Genomic DNA, 20,621 nt, shown 5'->3' with positions numbered 1-20,621 from the left:
TCATCCCTTGGGACGCTCTGGTGAACAAACGTTCCCCCAGATCCTGGTGGTCACCCTTGATAAACTTATAGGTGGCCATCAGATCACCCCTGAGCCTGCGCTTTTCCATCCAGATAGGCCCTTTGAGTGCACTGGAACAAGCCTCGAGGAAGAGGTCTGCTAATACAGGACCTACTATTCATTTTGCTATTTTTACCTCCTCATCACTTATAATCACTAGGCTGAGAAAAAAACTTGTTCTGCCCTCTACTTGGAACGATTCCCTTATCAGCAAAGTCAAAAGCAACAACAACAAAAAAAATCCAAACTGAGGGATTAATATGAAATGACATTGAAGAATTTAACTTGGTGCCCATTCCTCTTTGGCACATCAGCACAGGCTCTGGACAGGAAGTATAAGAAAGTACATCTCTCCCAAGAGGGAGATAAGCAAAAGAAAGGGCCATCCATCTCTTCCTCCATACACTCTGCCCATCGAGCCTTAAAGATTCCCACAAGACACCATCGCCGCTTCAATCAGAAGCCAATTGCAAAAGTTTGACAGTGTTCAAAGATTGCTGCTTCTGAATCTGCATCTGCATTTGGCAATTTGAAACCCACATATGCCAACTAATGCGGAGCTCAACCTATAATGAACAACTGATTTGCCTAATATAGGCAAAGCTTTAGTTTGTTACTGGAAGACAACCTACTGCTACATATGGCAATCGTTTCACCAACAAAACCAGGCTCAAAATATGGATTAGTTATTATGCTGAAATGCTGAATTTGCCCACATATTAGGAGAGTATTACAGAAGTTGCATTATATGCTACATTGTTGGCTCTGGATTTCTGACCCAGACACCTTGTTCCAGGCAGAACCCTCAGATCAACCACAACCTCATCATTCTATAGTAGGCAAATTTTATTGACACACAGTGATAGTAGATAAGAAAAATGCAAACAATTCTATATTTACCAGTCCCAAAGTCAAGGTACATCTGGCCAGTACATGAGCTTCACTCTGAGGTTCTCTCTAGAATGTCCAATGTCAGCAGCCTGGAGGTTGAAGGCTGAGGCTCACCCCCACAGTGGGGTGGGCGAGATTGGCTGGTGGTGTGCCCTCTGTCCATGGTGGCCTCGGGTGCTGCCCTCAGGGACCTTTTGCTGCTCTGAAGTCCCTCCTTTTGTATCCTCTCTCCCCCCGCGATGACTCTTCATTTTTCAGCATTGTTGACTGGCCTCCCTATGGGTGTAATACTGCCCATGTTCTGCCCGCTGAGCATATTCCTTTGTTTCACAAACCCATCACATGAACACATCTTACTTTGGTTACTTACAGTGTCATCTTAATTTGGTCTATTTACCGAAACCAGAAATCCCAGGGGCTCTGCAGTGGCCACCAGTGCTGCAGAGCTCCTTATCTCTGTTTGAGTACACTGTGCAACATGTCTTCAATTTCCTAGCCTGTGAGTCTTCTTGCTGCTTGCCTACATCAGACACAGGAGGCCTTGAAGGAAACTTGTAAAAACAGGGTTTTAGAAACCAATTAACCCTTGCCATTGCCTTGACCACTGCTCTAATGTGATATCTACTTTACCTACAAGCCAGTTCCCAAAAGCAAACCTCTAAATACCATTTTCTAGCCATCAATGTGTATACACCAAGAAAATGAGATCTACCATCCTTCTGAGTGCTTCAATAGCTATCCTGGTAGAGGAACTGGAACACCTTCCTTTTCCAGGCACAGGGGTTGTGGGAGTATTAAAGACTCAATTCTAGCATCCCAGGCATCACTGAAGCCTACAAACTAGATATCAAAATATATTGCCTGTAGAACTCTTAAAAGTCTAGACCAATACACACACATTAGAGATAAGGAAAGTGCAGTGGGACTTCAAGGTCCTTCAACTGTTCCAGCAGCATTATGGAGTTATCATCTCCTGTATCAAGGATCTGGCTCACAGGGCTGTGTCATCCAGATCACATGGCTCCCCACAGATCTGGAAATTTGGTGGCAAGGGAGAGGTGGAGGCATTAACCGCCCCTCCCTTGCTGCCAAATTTCTGGACCTATGGGGAGTACCATGGTCGGGACAATGCAGGCCTGCATGCCAGATCAGGTTGGCACACAGGATCAGGTCCACAGACCAAGTCCATATGGAATCGAGCCAATGGACCAACCTATCACCATTCATCCAGCCCATAGTGACAGAAGGTTGGGGTGCCACTATTTTATATGACTTCTCTTCCATTTTACCAAAGTGCAGGGGCACAAGAATGATCAGGCTGGATAGAACAAACATTAACAATGACAATCTGGCCCAATTACCGCTAGAATCCACATCTTCTGTAACTGGCAACTATCCACTACTCAAACACTGCCACCTTTCTTAACAGAAAAGGGGGGATTAATATGTGCAGGACCACATTATCAACCTCCACACAGTGATCAGCTAACTAACATGAGCTGTTTCTAACTGTATAGGGCTGAAAAGCCATCCTCTTATAAACCAGGAAGGACTCACAGCTAAAATATAAAAAAGTAGCTAAGCCACCTTTAAAACCCTTGCTCAATCTCAAACTGTGGCCTCCACAGTCCTCAAGTATCTTCAGCACTCCATATTTCATGGTTTATTTAACCTTAGCCTCCCTAAAATATGTATAGCAACTAGGGCTGAGTATCTGACTAATCAAAAAAATTCTTGGTCAACTGAACAGTTAAATATTGTTTAATATTTAAGCCATTAATTTATTAGGAACAGTGAAGACAGACTTTAATTTTCACTGTTAAAATTGCTAATTCCTTAAAAACAAGTTAGTTAACTGTTATGAAACAGAGAAAGTAAATTCTAAAATAACTGTAATGAATGCTTAATTATGTATACTATGTATTAATGTTAAATAAATGTAAATGGCATTCAAAACTGAACAGTTCTTCTTTCCTTTGGCTTTTATCCCAAAACCCCAGGGCCAATTCAAGCAGTTACAAAGCAAAATAACAAGAACAACAACAGAAAACAAATAAAACAGAAATAAAACACACATATCAACTATGAGATGAGCAAGTTTAAGTTTTTTAGTTATACTAAGCAGGCACCAGGCCAATTCTTCATGCATTTTGCTGTCTGCATTTGGAGATGCCTGCAGTCACAGCAGATGGTAATAGGAAAAGCTTTGCTATACTGCTAGCTTTGGTTTTTCTCCTCAGCAGAGTAGCTCCTGCACCCACAGGACAAAATTCTCCTCATCTTGTACAATAAAATGGTACTTATTTTTCTTTATTTTAAATACAATATTGTGAAATTAAATTGCCTTATATTTGTTTGCAAATAACAGAGCTTTAAAATCGTACAAAAACCTCAGATGACTAAACATGCTCAAAGCCCACAGAAGTTTCTGCTTTCATTGAGCAGATCCTCCCTGGAATCAGGTTCATCTTCACTTTCCAATGTAGGTGCTGAGATGACTTCATCTGCATTAGAGCATTAAAACATAAGGAGCCAGCGGAGAGGCAAATAAAGCAAGAAGTTTCACCTAGGTGAATAAAGGTAGACACTAAATAAAAAAGGGAAATAAGAAGTTTGATACTAAGTTTAAAAAAAAAGGGGGGTGCTGTTTTCCTAAAGGCGCTGTTAAGACTGAATTTGTTCAGCCTCCAAAAAACCATATACACCCATACAGCACAGATGACAAAGATCCAGCAGAGAGGGAAAAGCCAATCTCTATTGGCAAGGTTCAAGGTGCTAAGCATATTACTGAGAATCCCAAGTAATGTCATTAAGAGCTTTAGCAACATATAATGGTTTTACTATAAAGTGATCAGATTAAATCAGGGATCAGTGACAAAATTATCAGACATCTCAGAAGTCTGCTTCCTAGAGATTTTATATAAAATGTTAGGAATAAAGGTAACACTGGTCCAAGGTTTAAGACTTAATAGGACTAATGATCTGTACTGATTGTATCTTAAAGAAGCACTAACATACAGCTTGTGAAGATGTATGAGATCTTGTCCATGGGTCGCTGGACTGGCCCTGAACCTGCACTACATGCAGCGCATGAGCTGCGCTTGGCACCACATGTGCCGCAGGCCTGGGTCTGGGGTGCTGCATGCAGCCCAAGCCATGGACCCCCTATTCCATGTACAGCATCAGGTCCAGCCCAAGCACAGTAAGCCCTGGGGTACATGTGCTGCCTGCAGTGCATGAGGCGGGATCAGTCACGCATGCAGCACAGGCAGCCAGCTTGTAGAGCGCTCTATGTGCTGGCTTTGGGTCCAGCCCTATGCAGCACGTGCCAGGCCCAAGACTTGCTGTACACATGGCACACTGGCTGGATCCAGGGCTGCATGTGGCAAAGGGGGTCCAGGCCATGGGCTGCACACCCTAGACTGCCTTCCATACAGAGTTCATGCCCTGTGCTGGCACACAAGCTGGATTTGGCCCTGAAGGTGCTCCACAGGGTTCTGATCCTGATCCGGCCCACAGACTGGCTCAGAAACACTGATCTAGCCTGCAAGGCCAAATGAGTTTTACACCCCTGCCCAAAAGCCACCTAGACTTTAGCATCTTTTAGAAATTACCTCTTTATTACACGCAGGTAAAGAAACTACAGCACTTTATAAAGCTCACTGTCACAGAGCCACACAGGCACAGACCAGAGAGGATTCTTTAGCTTCCCAAAATGTAGATGGTGGAGCAGGGGGGATAGACTGGGTGATATGTCCTGGAGCAGGGGTGGGCAAAATACAGCCTGTGGGCCGCATTTGGCCTGCAAGGCCATTCTATCCGGCCCACCGGGCCCCTAAAAAAAATTTGAAAATTAAAATTTATCTGTCCTTGGTTCCTATCAAAAGTGACAGGAACCAGGGGAATCCTTGGCAGGCTCCTGCAACAGCAGGGCCCGCCTGGCCTCCCCCAGGAGCCCCAGCAGGGGCTTCTGGCCTGGGACCATGTGGCTGTCCCAGCACAGGAAGCTCAGGTGGGGGGGGAGGGCAGGGGAGAAGCTGGTGTGGAGCGCAGGGAAATGTGGCCCCTCACCCACCCTGTGGCCCGCGCTCTCTGCTGCAGCTGCTCGCAGCCCATGTAGGGCTGTCCTGAGCAGGCACAGGCAGCCCCAGGTGGGCTGCAAGCAGCTGCAGTGCAGAGCAGCGGTCACAGGGCAGGCAAGGGGCTACTTTCCCCCCGCACTCAACACCAGCTTGTAACCCAGCCCTGCGCTGGCTCTGGGCTCACTCGTTGGGGGCTGTGCTGCTGCGGCAGCAGCTGTGGCCCCCCCACTTGACATGCTGAGCAGCGTTTGCTGCTGCTACCTGCCCGGATTTCACACCATGGAAGGCTGCAGTGAGGCTGCCACCACCACCTCCGGCCTGCCCTGTGTGGGAGCTCTGGGCAGGCAGCTGCTGCAGCCTTGTGCAGCCCCAACAGGCGAGCTCAGGGCTGGTGCAGGGCCCAGGCTGGCAAGCGGGGGCAGGTTACAAGCTGGTGGAGTAAAAGTGGCCCCGCACCTGCCTCGTGGCCGGCACCCTGCACTGCAGCTGCTTGCAGCTGGCATGGGGCTGCCTGTCCCTGCTCAGGACAGCCCCACATGGGCTGACAGTGGCTGCAGCAGGGAGCACGGGCCAGGGGGTGGCAATGCCCAGCCAGGGCAGGGTGGGGTGCAAGACGAAGCTGGCAGCTGGTCCAGGGGTAGACAGAATAGGGGGCAGCTCCCACCACTGTACGAACCCTGGGGGAGGCACAGGGGTGCATATGCCCCCCACCCCCACTGGAACTGTACACGGGGCAGGGGCAGGCTGCACACTCAGTGTCAGGGCTGTGCCAGACCTCTTCCCAGCAGATGCGCTCAGGCTGAGTGGGGGTGGGGAGGAGACAGCACTGGGAGTGTGGGTATGGCAAATTCTGGGATGGCTGTAGCCCCCCCGCCACATAGCCCCCACCCCTCCCCCAGGGCTGCCGTCACTCCCTGCCTTGCCTAGCCAGAGAGCAGCTGCTCGGAAGAGGGTGGCACAGCCCTGAGCATGCAGCCCACCCTTGCCCTGTGCATATCCGGGGGGGGCACATGCCCCCCATGCCTCCCCTGGGGGTGCACATAGCAGCAGGAGCAGCGCACCCCCTCCACCCCACCAGACGAGCTGCCAGTTCTGTCCTATGCCCCACTCTGCTCCGGCTGGGCGTTGCCTGCCCCTGCCCCTCTATCCCTCCCTCACTGTGGTGGCCTTGATCTCAACCCCTCCCTCCCACCCCCAAGGACCTTCCCTTCTCTCATGCCCCTTCCTCCCCAGACTTACCAGCCGAACACTGCTCTCCAAGCTGCCGGGCTGCATAATCGGCAGTTGGATCAGTATTGGCCAATATGGCTGGCCAATAATTGGACATCAGTATCAATCCAAAAAGTCTTTATCGATGCACCCCTACAAAACACTACTTCCCAGCAATTCAAAAAATACCCACTGCTAAATATTTTCTTACAATTGACATTTCTATTGGCACTGAAATTTAATGTAGTATTTAGCATGATCTGCAACAATCAAAAGACCAACCTCTCAATCTGCAGGGGCTCAAAACATGTCTACTAACCAAACACTTTCAAAACTGCTTACATTCTCACCCCCAATGCCATTTCTTGACAAGAGAGCAAAAGCCATTTCATGTAGTCTTACTCCCATTGTCAAGATTTTATTCCAAGGATCATTTGTGTGTTTTATTTTACAGCTGTTTAAAAAGTGTGTAATATTCCTTAGATCTGCCACAGTATTCGAGGTCTCCCCACAAAGTGAGCACCCTAACCCTAACATTACAGACAGGCATGGTTTTCTCCTTCCTCCCAACCTAACTAATCCTACTCAGAAGGATGGATACTGCTCCATCCCCAAACAGCCTATAACTTGGTACTTGGGGTACTCTCCAAAGAGGTGGGAGATATGATTTCAATCCACTCAAAGCAGCGGAGGGAAATAAACCCAGATTCTTTAGTGTGGTATAAAGGCAGTATCATTACTGCCACTTCCATCTGTTCCTCTTCTAGCTACGTTCTGAAATAAAACAGTAGCTTCAACTGCATTTTACAAGGAGCCCATTCCCACCAGCATATGTCAGGAGTAGTTTGAGAATGTCTACCAAAAGAACTCAAGGAGCACTTAAACTTAAGTCTGATCAGTATCAACTAAGCTGGGTGCGAAGGTACCCAGCTCTGATAAAGTGAGGAACTTCTGGAAATGTACAGAACAACACTAACATGAAAAAAAATAAGGTGCCCCTGGAATTCATGCATTTACATAAACAAGTGGCAAACGAGGAGTTTTCAAGAATGCAGTTTTTGGCTTATGTACCCAATTGCTGTTCATGGACATAATGGCATAACCATTCTTGGGAAAGGACATACTCACTACCTGGGATCACATATCAGCTAAACTGATGGAATCCTGTCATCTGTCCGCTGTTACACCACCAGTTAAGTGCAGCTAAAATCACTCAACTTTAAACTCAAGTGAAACATATAGGAGTGGATATACTCTTCATCACCACAATAACTCACTATCATTTAAAACCAGTATAATCGAACATAAGAAAGAAAAAGAGTTAACGGTCCTAATCCTCTTACAAGATCTGTTGAGTCACTGGGCCTCTTATGAGTAGTTCCAACTGACTTTACCCATGTGAACAAAGTTATGCGTGTATGCAGAATCAGTGCCTAAAAATTTTAAATCAGTATTTAGTCATTAGACTTTCAATACCTATATTATATATCACTAGTAATTTCAAAGAGTCTAGAGTCATTTTAGCAATGATAAATCTGTTTCACCATTTCCAACACACAATTTTCACTATTGTGCACTACATTTAGAGCTATGAATATAGATGTTTCTTCGCTGTTTCTGTTGCTTAGTTACCATTAGATTGTACTAAATATTTAATTACATGTTTTTGATAGGTAAATTGTATGCTTGTGTCAAAGAAAATTCATGAACCACTTTAAAACTAACAAGCATAAACAGTCATACACTACTATCTGCTTCACAAATTCATGTATTACTCACTGAGAACTACAGTATTTACTAGTAAAAGGCCACTCAGAAATATGAATTTTAGGATAAAAGGTAAATTTCATTTTCCACTAATGCCTTATGAAGAACATTTTCTAAGCTACCTTTTTTTCTTTAAAGAAGAATCTCCTTTATACACCAAAATCAAAACCTTAAAAAGCAGCCTACAAATTCCAATTTTTCATAGGCTATGAAAAGCAGTAAGTCAAAGAAAAGAAACAATCCATTTTCCAACAAGCTTTTAACATTTTTTTTCTGAGAAATATCTGGATTATTTTTAAATCTGGTAAGACAGCCAATCATTTAGTTAGGAAAACCAGAAAGAACACAAAAAATTAAGAAAAAACAAAAACAGCTAAAAAAGTAAGAGAGACAGAAGCGCGTGTCCAAGTCAAAATCCATGCAGATATTGGCAACACATTAAATGCGACAGTATATATTGTATGTTAGAAATACCATATCAGGCCAGTTTTGAAACGTTCTGGGTTTATAATTCCCAAAGAAACCAAAATTAATCTCACAACTGACTACACCAATAATTAGGGACCTACCTAATTCATGCGAGCCGCCCCCAGATTTCACAGGCCAAATACAGGCCTGGGCACCCATTTCATGGACAGAGCACAGCACCCCACCCAAACTCCTCTGAGTGGCCTCAGTGGCTGCACCCTTTGCTGTTGATTGGCTGTGAAGACTGTCTGTCATGTGGCCCCACCCCCTCACCACTGTTTGGCTCTGAGGTGTGTCTGTTTTGCAGCCCTGTCGCTTGCTGCTGATTGGTAGAGAGGGGTGGGGCCACATGCCAGGCACCCCTCGCAGCCAATCAGCAGTGAGGGATGGGAGCAGCAACCATCTTGCTGGAAGCCCTTTGAGTGGGTAGTCTCCTTCTCCCCCCCCTTGCTGGCGAGCTGCCATGTCACTCATTAAGTCCCCCCCTCCCCACCCCACGGATTTTGTGGGCATTACTTGGATTTCTATAAAATCATGAATTTGGCAGGTCCCTACCTATAATCCTCTCTGTCCTCAAAAGATACGAGATGTAGGGTACAGAGTCATTTTTAGAAGAGTTGATGTTAAAAATGCTTCTCATCAATGCTAAAATACTCTGCTTTAGGAAAATGGTATTTCCAAGAAGATGGAATTACCACAAAAGCCATAAACAGACAGAAGGAAAGGCATGTGCATGCTCCTTCCCTTCCCTGGGCTTTTACAAACTCAAGGAATCAGGATTTGTCTTTCCATTCTCATACAATCTGTAGGCAAGCCAAATCTCTTGCTGCAACTCAAAGAGCTGAATTCTCTACCTCTTATGCCAGTGGAGAAATTCTTTGTCCTACACCCTCCCCAAGTACCACCACACTCTCCTTCCCCCCTGCCTGGTGTGCTGCTCTCCACCCAGTCCTACCTAGCACTGCCTTGTCTCCTCTCCCGTCTGCTGCATGCCACTCCGAGCCTGCCCATGCAATTTATGGCACCCATGCAGCAGATTAGTCACCCTTGTTTTATGCTAACTTTAATTAATCTTGAGGCATAAGACTATTTGCTGCTTTCCTATTATTGTAACATTTAAAATGCTTATCCATACCCTACTGATACCTCACTGGACCAATGCCTCAATGGGGCATTTCAACACCATATACAGTTCATTTTGCTAATTCTGCATTACTGCAGGTAACAAATTCAAACTTCTTGTTCTTTCTTTCAAGGCCTTATATCCTCATCTGATTTTCTTTTTTTGTGTTCTCCACTTAGTAAATGCTTTTATCTGGTCACGATTCAGTCTAAACTCCAGTTAACTGCACTCTGTTTACAATATGACTAATGACAAGGCCAGACAAAGCGTAATGATTAATGCTGGAACCTCAAAGGACAAACAATTGCCTTGGGGACAACAGCTGATTTCTTAACCATCAATTAAATTCTTTATTCCGTATTGATGGATATACATGTTTATTAGCTGTATATTTTGTTAAAAACAGCAACCAAGGAAATGTGCTGTAGCAGCCCATGCACTTCTCTATATTTATTCTAAAGACTGCTACCACAACCTTATGACAGCATTCAAAGGCACAACTCGCTGATTGTATCAATGTAATATATCTAATTTACAACTTGAAAGCAAAGCCTATTTTTAAAAAAAGCAATACGTAAATAATTGATCATCTAAATTGAGATCCTCATTAACTGAACCATAACATTTGTAAAAAAACAAAAACAAAACCAACTTGTATTACTGGTAGTTTACCCATGTGAAAAAGTGTGCCATATATCTTTGTGATGGATTAAAATGGATGACCTTAACTTAAATAAAAATGATAAGAAATCAGGTTTATGTTGGAAAGCTTCCATCAGCCTCATGCCCCAAATCCAATTGTAAAGAAATGTTATGATAGGCAATATAATGGTTAACAATTCAACCTGAATCTTATCTTGATATTTCTATAGAACAAAGCACTTTGCTTTCTTAAACGCCTTGCCAGAACACCTTAATCTCTCCTGCTTTTCATTCTTGTGTTCACATTCATGCTTCCAACTTCAAGGTCTGTCAAACCACGTATATTTGATTTCCTTGTATAATCATGTAATACAGAAAAAAAACATCATATTATGCTAATATTTGCAGGATGCATTATTCAGGCAAAGACCCAGTGAAAGAGTATATCTGTCAATTTGCAGCATCTTATTGGATCTTAATTGTTCATAAAAAAGGAAAATCATGTTAATTGAAGACACAAATATAGGGTCACACAATCCCTTTAAACTTACTAACTGTAACAGCTGACAACGTAGGTTGTTGCCTATGAAAGCTCAAGCCTCTCTGAAACAGTCTCGGGAGACATGTGGTGCCTGCACCAGACTGGCATCCGCAAGCTGGATTGGGCAGGGGTGGGCAAAATATGGCCCGTGGGGCAGATCTGGCCCACGGAGGAACTTTGTCTGGGTCCTCAGTCCCACTTGGGCCAAGCACATCTGGCCCATGGTGTGTCCCACCACCCCCAGGAACAAAACAGGGTTGGGGCAGCTCCACAGCTGGACTGCCTTTTTAGGCAGCCCAGGCGGTGGTAGCTCCTTCCAGTTGCTGCCACCACTGGCCCCAGCCCCATGGCAGTGGCAGGGACCCACACACACAGCCCCGACCCCAGCCTTCCCCACACCTGCTCTGGACTCAGCCTGACAAAGCGGACCAGCTCCAGACCAGTCAGAACCTGCATACACAGCCCCAACTCCAGCCTACCCCACCCCTGCACCTGCACCAGGCTCGCCTGTGGCAGCAGCCGGGCAGAAGCTGCTGCTCAGTGTGGGGGAAAAGCGGCCCCCTCCCCTTTGCCGCTGCTGGGCCCTTCATGCTGCAGCTACCCAGAGGCGGCACCCAAGCTGCCCTGAGGCTTCTCTGCACTGCCACAGTTGCCCCACTGGGCAGCCCAGAAGCAGTGGTGATGGCAGCAAAGAGGAGCTGAAGGGCAACTGAGGCATGGCTCTGGTAGGGCCCAGCAGTGGTGAGGGGAAGTGGCCATTTCCCACCCAAACCAAGCAACAACTAAGGAGTTCAAGGCCAGGGTGCAAGGTCCCCAAGACCAGCCCCACATGCCAGTACCAACATGCATGGCAAGTCTGGTGCACATGCTACATGCAGCGCATTTCCTGAACTAGCCCCACATACTGCTTCCAGTACACACCAGCCCCAGCTCCAACCTCAGCCCCAAGTTGCATACAGCACACACTGGCTTCAGCCTTGCACATGGTACATGATGCATAGGGGGACAGGTCCAGCATGCATGTAACATGACTTGATCCAGCCTTGTGCACCACATGCAGCCTGCAGCAGACTGACCCAACATGGTGCACGCAGTACATGCCAACCCCAGCCCTGTGCAGTACAAGGACCCAGTCCAGGGCACGGGCAACATGTGGTGCCTGCACCAGACTGGCATCCGCAAGCTGGATTGGGCAGATGTAGCTGGTTTGAGCAAACCAGCCCTGGATCCTGAAAACAGGGCTGGTCTAACACAGATATAGATACATAACACTATATACAGCATGTGTCCCATAGCGGCTCCCTGCTCTGTGTTCAGCCCACTCCCAAATATAGTGCATGCAGCATGTACACTCACTCCAGCCCTGCATATCCAACACTGCAGGATGGATGATAGGGCACTGTGGGCCGGGCTTTACCTCTGACACTCCTTCTGTAACTGTATCTTACGTGATCAGAGACAAGCAAGTTTCATAAGCAGCCTACAAGCCTGTGAGAAAGCTGCAGCCCCTGAACTCCTGCCCAGCTATCATTCCCCCAGTAGCTTAAGCTACAACAGCAACCAAAGTCTCTGGGGTCCCCTCCCCTCCTTTGGCATCTATGTTGGAGCACAGGGTCAGCAGGGTGTGCCACAGTGTGGTGTGGTAGCATAGTGCAGTTAGGGGGGAGGTTCATAAGAGGTCATTGCAACAGGACAGAGGCGATATCCCTATGCCATGTTGCCCAGTCCAGAGGGCATGGGGCTCCCAGATGCTCAGAACATGGACAACCCTGAGGTAGATGATATGAACCACAAGTGCACTATGCAATTTTAAAAAGAAACTGCATTTGACAGAAGTGTTGCTGTACTAAAAGCAATTACACAGCAACCAAAAGCATGTTATTACACCCCATGATAATCAGGGATCCTGGTTTTCTCTGTTAAAAAAAATTGCAAATTCTCTAATTTAAAAAAACCCCCAAATCTGTGATTAAAATGAAAAATCATTATAGATAGCGTGGTATCTATCAATTGAACACAAATGTTTTCTTGATATATTTACAATCTTAAAGCAATTTTGAAGCCTACCAGTGCCTCAGTCACTACAATAAAGTAAATCCTAAAAACCTATACATTTTGGTATTTTATTATTATTATTTTTTTTAATCAAAGAACATCAGAGCTGTCCCCTTCGCTCACCAGGACGCAGGTCCAGATTCCCAACCCACACTCTGCTGGGGGGGTAACTACAGGGATACGGGTCCAGGGACCCAGACCCGCAGCAGCACCCAAGCCCCAGCTGCCAACTGCAGGAGGTGGCAGCTGCTGCAGCAGAGCAAAGCATGGAGGGCGACTCCCCATCCCTCATGGGCAGCACAGCTGGAGCGGAGCCTGGGGAGCGGGGGAGAAACGCAAGCTGGGTAGGCAGGTGACATTTTATGAGGGCAGCGTGGAGCTCCCTGTGGCAGCAACAAGCTTCCCCACCCAGCTCCAGTCTGTCCTGCCATACTGGGTGCTACCTGCTGGGCCACAGAAGCCCCAGGGAAGGGCAGCAAGGCAGGGAGCCCTGAGCCCAGAGAGGGCAGCCCACCCCTGCCCCATGCCCATATCAGGGGGTATGTTCCACCTCATCTGCCCCAGGAGTGTACCCAGAGCCCCACCCCCCAGACCAGCCACACACAGCTCTGTCCTGCTCTCCACCAGGGCCCTGCAGTCACACATTCCAACCCCAGGCCCCAATCCCCACACACTGCGCAGCTGGGCAGCAGCCCCAGCCTTGCCCAACTCACTCCCTTCCTCCCTCCCTATGGGGCCTCAAGCCCCTGCCCCCACACCAGAATTACCTGTGGGATTTGCTCTCTAGGCCGCCTGGTCACCAAGTGCATACATGAAAATGCACGTGCGCATGGCACCCCCTGCTGGTCACCCTCCTCCCGCTCCACCAGCCCCTTGCAGGCTGGAACTCTGCCAACCTAGAGAGAGCTCTTTGCAAGAGTGGAAAATCCAAGCGTTTCTCTATTTAAATGAAAAATTTGCCTTTTTCTCAGTTAAAAGGGAAAATCTGAGGGTTTTTGTTCCATTTTTCCACAGTAAATGGGAAACCCAGATCCCTGATGATAATTTTATGAAAATATTTATTAGGTCAGCATACTTAATATTGGTAAGAAATAACAAACAGATAACCTGCAACAAACTAAATGACTCAAGGTAATACTGCAGTGTTATGAAAAGGGTCAATTATACATCCAGGGCAATATACAATGCCTTTCTTATTGCTACACTAGTGCCCAGATGTAAACAATAAACCAACAGCCTCAAAAAGGGTATCTGGGTTACCATCATAAAAGGAATAAAAACCATAATCCAAGAATCAGATTCACTGAGAGCGGTCTACCATGAAACAGGGAGGACAGTTAAAGTCGTGCAAGTGCACCAGTTTTTTCTTTTTAATTTAACGGATTGTTTTATTTAAATATAGAACTTGAGACTGGATAATCTTCTGCGGTTCCTTCCAGCCCTAATGTCTCTGAAATCTATGAAAAAACAGATGAGCAGCTGGACATGAAGGAAAAAATAGGTCTTAGGAGATGCTCTTCAAGATAAACAACAGGACACAGACTGACAGGGTTATGACAAACTTAAAGAACCAGCTCAAAGATGATGCCTGAGACATGGGATAACACCGACCAAGAAAGGAAGGCGGGTGGGGAGGCATAAGATTTCTGTTTCACCACATCAAGCTTAAACTAACAAATGAGATATATAAGGACAAAGCAGGCCAAATATCAGGTCTGGACATAAGTCAGTTCAGGGGTAAAGAGATGTATTCATCAGTCATCATCTTAAAGATAATCACTGAAATTGTATCATGATCACTCAAAGAGAAACAGGAAGGGGAAAAAAAAAAAGTGATTACAGACTGAACCAAGTATAGAAGAAGAACCCTAAATTAGCTTTTTTACGTCAATGGCCCAGGCTCTGCTTTCACCTCTTAAAGGCCACAATATTGGTTGTTCCCATCTTTAGGTCATTGAAAGCGAAATAAAAATCACTTTTGAAACGGGTTTCAAGTTCCATTGAAGATTTTAGTAAACAGAAACTGAACTTTTTATTTTAAATGGGGGTGCATCGATAAAGATATTTTGGGCCGGGTGATACGATATGATGGCCGATTATTAACCAGTCATGTAGGCAGATACCCATCTGATTGCCAATATGCAACCTGGCATCTTAGAAAGCAGTGTCCAGCTGGTAAGTCTGTTGCAGGGAAGGGGCTGGGGGGGAGGGGAGGGGCACTGATTGAGGACCCAACAGTGAGGGAGGGAGTGGGGCTGGGGCAGGCACCAAACAGCCGGGACAGAACGTGGTGCAGAGCTGCAGTTCATCTGAGGGCTGTGGGTGGGTGGCTCCTGCCACTGCATGCACCCACAGGGGAAGAATGGGGGGCATGTGCCTCCGGATCTGTGAGCAGGGCAAGGGTGGGCTGCCGCTGAGCACTTGGGGCACTCGCCAGCCTCTTCCTAGCGAGGCCTGGGCCTGAGCAGTGCAGGGGTGGAGCAGGTAGGGTGGCACTGGGAAGGAGGCTACAGGAGAGAGCTATAGCCACCCTAAAATTCACTATAGACACGCCATAGGCCCCCCCTCCCAGCAGTGCCACTGTCTACCCTGCCCCTACCCATCCCAAGTGCAGCCTGGACCCAGCCCCCACCAGGAAGAGCCCAGCACAGCTCCTGGCCGAGCAGGGGGCAGCAGCACGCTCTCGCCCCACACACAGATGCAGGGGGCACATGTCCCCCATGCTTTCCCTGGGTGTGTGTGCAGCAGCACGAGCCATGCCCCCTAGATGAGCCACCAGTGTCTGCGCCATGCCCCACCCTGCCCCAGCTATGCAGCGCCTGCCCCTGCCCTAGCTCCACTCCTTCCCTCACTGAGGAGACCGCAATCTGCACCCCCAGCTTCTGCGCCCCCAGCTCATTCCCCATGACAGGCTTACTAGTCAGACGCTGATCTCCAAGCTCCTGGGCTGCATGCATGCTGCAGCTGCACACCTGAATGCGGCATTTATTGCTGACATTATCGGCCACATCAGCCCAAAAAAGCCATATACTGATAATGCCAATTTTACTTTTTATCGGGTGTTAATATGATACGAACCAATGTATTGGTGCTCCTCTAATGTTTAAGTCAACGTATTTTCAGTGAAATACTAGGAAAAAGACTGTTAAGCTTACAATACATATTTAATTAACTTTAATTGTGATTAACTCAAATGAAGCTTCCGTTTACTGCTTCCCTCATCTGGAAATCTGGTCTCCATTTCCCATCAAGATACCCAACTCTGCTTTTCAGAACACCATAAATAGGCCTACTGTTAACATATAAACAAAACACAACTCTTTAAAACACCAAATCAAAGAAGTTATTTTCATACTAAAAAAAAAAAAAAAAAAAAAAAAAAAATCAGAAAAAGAAGTTACGAACTAACAACTTCTTATTCACATCAAGTACTTACTCATACAAACTCCTACAAATTAAAATTTAATACAAGTGTTTGTTTTTAATTTAAAGTTATCACATATTCAAAACTGAAATCTATTCAAATATAAACACAATTCACCAAAACATTTTCCCCCAAACAAACAGAAATAAAATAGAGTTTGATAATTTTTGATGCAAACAGGTACAACTTATTTTCAATAATGTTTTTATAAACTGGGGAGGGCAGGTCTTTTATGAAAAACTGAGTACTTCCTATGAACCCCTTTTATAATGTTGACATTTCTTTGTAAAACAACATTAGGCACTTTCCAATCAATGTATGCATATCTCCTATTTGTATTTCAGATTCCCTAAAAATCAAGTAATCGTTACATAATATGCACTGAGATATCCAAAAGACACCATTACTCTCTCTCAAAATGCCATTAGGAAAAAAAAGAGTTAATTACTATAACACAAAGTCCAAAATTAGGTACCAACACAAAACTACATGATACTATAAAAATAATGACATGATGTTAAAACAGTTGAGGTAAACTGGCATAACTGTGCTTAGGCACCATTTAAATCCGCCTGTTATTTAACAGGAGGAGGTTAAATTAAAACTTAAGCCAGATTTAAACCAATGGAAATGTTCACACACAAATTCACACTGGTTCAGTTATACCATCTTTAACTAAATTGCTTTTAGACATGCCCTTGATGAAACATGTAAAATAATCTCAAAATTAATTAACATTGTGAATCTCTCTCCTTGCACCTGAACAAGAAACTCCAGTCTCAATATTAAAAAGCAGTTTGTAGATTCTAAAAAGTTTTTTCTCGTACTTCTTTTCACTTGGGATAGACAGACAAGTCTACATAGTAGTAACGAAATACAAGAATAAATATAATTTTGATAAACGACATAAGCTACACAAATGTCAAGAGTATCTACCTGAAATCTAGAATTTCTTTCTGTTATTGCCTTATCATGCCAAATGACTTAATGACATAAAATCTGAGTCCAGTTAACTTCAGTGGGCGCTTTCTTATAACTTCAGAATTTGACTCCAGTGAAAAATAACGTGCTAGTTTTCACAGGGTTTCAGAGCTGTGGGTAGGTAGAAGGATACGTTTATACTGTGCTTTTATGGATGCCCTGTAAATATTTGGGCGTAAGCACACATGAAAGACTTCACCAGTGTTAGAGTCCAAGAACTGATTCATGTTTTGAACATAAAATTTAATTTTCTCTTAAAGAACTAGGAGCCTGGGGCCCCTGCAATAATAGCAGTCACCATCACACGCAGAGAAACCTTTCATGGAACATCCCAAGCCTGAGAAACTACTGCAGTAACCAACGCCTGACTTCCTGAAATGTTTCTGTGGCTTCCCTCATATGAAATATGGTCAGATGCGTTGACCATTTTGAAGAAATCCTGTTGGTCTAATAAATGATATCACACCTCCAACCATAAACCCCACGATTGTTCTTTCCTCTAGACTACAATCTGGACACCTGACCATTTTAGGATTGCATTTTTTTGTCTGTACAATGCTGGTTTCCCCTTTCCACCTCAACAGGAAAGAGCTGAAGTTTCCTGTCCAACAACTGTCAAAGCGTGACATTTTATGAGTAACCTGGGAGAGAGAAAAAAATTAAAGAGACGCAGTATAACAACAACTCGTTCTTCTCCAAGATATATTTCAGAGCTGCGTTTCGGTCAAGTCCGTACTTCCCCAGGGGAAGGATAAAGAAACACGACAGCAGCTCCAAAAAGCGGAAGACACGGGGGGGGCAGGCAGCGCACGGACGCTACAGAGTCTGAAGCAGGAAGCAGCGCCTGGCAACATTATCATGGTTAGGGGGGTAAACGCTACACACGCAATTCACAAGATAAACCCAGAGATTTCACACGCAGGGATCTCGACCCTGCCTGCAGCAGAAGACTCGCTCCATTAGTCTGTCCATAGACCACAAAGAAAAAAAAAAAAAGTGTGGGAGCAAAGGGCTGGCATTTTCTGAAGGGTGCCAGGCGCCTGCTCAATTTGTGCGGCCCCGCACCACTGCCCTGGCAGAAGTGTGCAACGCAGGGGGGTGGGTCTTCCAGGCTGTTTTTAAGCACCTTCCTCTAGACCCCCTCCCACACGGGACCCCCGGGCAGGTGCAGCCCCCGTCCCTTGGAGGGAGAGGGAGAGGGAGAGGGAGAGAAGAGCCAGCCCGGACGGTCCCGCTGGCAGACAACCGGGGCGGGGCGGCCCCACAGGTCCGCGCGGGCCTCACCCAGCAGCAACAGCTTAACCTCCCGCGCCGCCTTCTCGCCGTCCTCGCGCAGGTTGCGGTCGATCATCTTACTCCGCTCCACCGCCGCCTTGTCCTCGGCGCTCAGCGTGCAGCCCATGGCCGCGCCGTCCGCGCTCTCCGCGCGACTCTACCTCTCCCCCGCCGCTGCCGCTGCCGCTACAAGCACCGCCCCGCCTCGCCTCGCCCCGCCCGGCAGGGCCCCAGCGCATGCGCACGGGGAAGCGCCGCTCCGGAGAGGCGGAACTACAGGGCAGCGCGTCCCGGCCCCCCACGCCTGCGATTGGCTTGACATCACCGTGCGGACCGTTACAGGGGCAGGTGTTCTGAAAGTTTGAACTGAAACGGCTCTGGCGCGGGGCGGTACCACTCGTTCTCGCCGGGAAGGAGCACGCCTGGACTGTACCAGTGTGTGAGGGGCGGGGAGGGAGCCTCCCTGGGAGAAGGGAGGGCCAGTCAGGGGCGCGGGGAAGCCCCGCCCCAGCGTTGCCAAGGGAACGGTAATAACTCATGTTGCAAATATGATCTCTGTGCCACAGTCATATCGTGAATGTATTTGTGCCACGCTCATATCACATATATGATATCCGTGCCAGACTCGTATCATGAATATATTTTTGCCACACTCATAGGACAAATAACTTGTAATATAAATACGACATTTTGCTAGACCTGTATCATGAATATATCATCTGTGCCACACTTATGTCATATATATAGCTGTGCTACACTCATATCACAAATAACTCATATCACAGATACAATATGTGTGCCAGACTTGTATCACAAATATGATATTTGAGCCAGAAATTCAATCCAGTTGCACTATGTACAATCAATAATAAAAACATTCACCACGTATGATGCTTTTCAAGGCAGCCCGTTGAAGCAGTATATGCTAAACTCAAGTCGCTCTCTGGGAATCTTAACTGACTTTTGGGCTTTTTTTTTAAATTATCATTATTTTGGACTTGACGTCAGTGCTACTTGATGACTGCTTGTCCCAAAATAAAGGAAAAAAAAATGCTTCCAGGTATCACTCGCTCACTGGCGACTGGCAGGGAACAATATAAAGTAAATAAGAAGATTTACTTGCATGCTTATTTACGTATGTTTTCAACGCAGGATGTTTTTTCAGCAAATACAATCATTTGGAGCTTCCAATACGATCATTTCATATTTATGACCTGGCAGTGCTGAGCCCCGTCTGCATTGGGGCAGTGTAGGGTGTAAGGGGGTGCTATGACTAGGGTGGCCATTCATCCGGTTTTATAGAGGACAATCTGGTTTTCTAGTCCTCTGTTGATATGAAACTGGACACCTTTATGTCCTCCATTTTTCACTGCTCGATACCCCCTCCCCCCGCTGCTGACACTGCCACGGCTGCCTGCGGGTGCTCCCCGCTCCCTGCCGCCAGATCCCTGCCACCAACACCACTACCACCGCCTGCAGGAGCTCACTGTGCCCCCCCATCCTCGGGAGGTGTGTGACGTTCATGGTGGTGGGGACAGTTTGGGATACTTCGATGGCCACCCTAGCTATAACAGCCCTGACAGGGCTGAGAAGCCCTGGGCAGCCCCTTCAGACAGTCCTGGATTTAGGCTTAAGCTACTTAAACTGCATTTTAGGTCCTCACAATATGAGGGGCCTCTAAGTAACGAAAAAAACCTGACCTGACTCAATATCAAGGTTTATAATAATCAGTTGGTAGATAAAGGAGATATGGGAAAATAACTCTCTAAATATGGACATTTTTGTTCCAAAATGATAAAAATATACATACATTGGATTATTTTTATTGTATGGTGCCTCTTAAGCTGAACATAATTTAGGGCCTGTTATAGTCAGCAGGTTGTGAGCTGTCACTGCCTTTGGTGCACAAACCGCTAAGGTGCCTAGAGCGCCACTGCTCCTTCAATGCCACTGCACCATCCTCCACCTAATCCTGCTCCCCAGCCCCACACAACTCCTGCCTCTGTCCCCTGTGCAGCTGCCCATTGTCCCTTTACCTGTGCCGAGGGCAGCAACAGGCAAGAAACCAACAAAGGACTAGGATTAGAAGGCTTGAAAAGGAGA

The 20,621-nt window shown here is 46.4% G+C and overlaps 1 protein-coding gene across 1 annotated transcript in view; it reads right to left on the bottom strand.

Moving 5' to 3' along the window:
• The window catches only part of GNAI1 (G protein subunit alpha i1), a 40,411-nt gene extending 21,704 nt beyond the window's left edge, over window positions 1-18,707 (bottom strand). Inside the window, exon 1 of the mRNA XM_019543635.1 lies at window positions 18,528-18,707. Coding sequence (XP_019399180.1) covers window positions 18,528-18,645 — 118 coding nt within the window. The 5' untranslated portion in view covers window positions 18,646-18,707. The remainder of the gene's footprint in view (window positions 1-18,527) is intronic.
• Between the last annotated feature and the right edge of the window lie 1,914 nt (window positions 18,708-20,621).

The sequence above is a fragment of the Crocodylus porosus genome, unplaced genomic scaffold (genome assembly GCF_001723895.1).
Source record: "Crocodylus porosus isolate Cpor-Errol unplaced genomic scaffold, CroPor_comp1, whole genome shotgun sequence".
Classification (NCBI taxonomy): domain Eukaryota; kingdom Metazoa; phylum Chordata; order Crocodylia; family Crocodylidae; genus Crocodylus; species Crocodylus porosus.
Note: the sequence above shows the minus strand (reverse complement) of the source record. Positions and strands in the feature narration are given on the sequence as shown.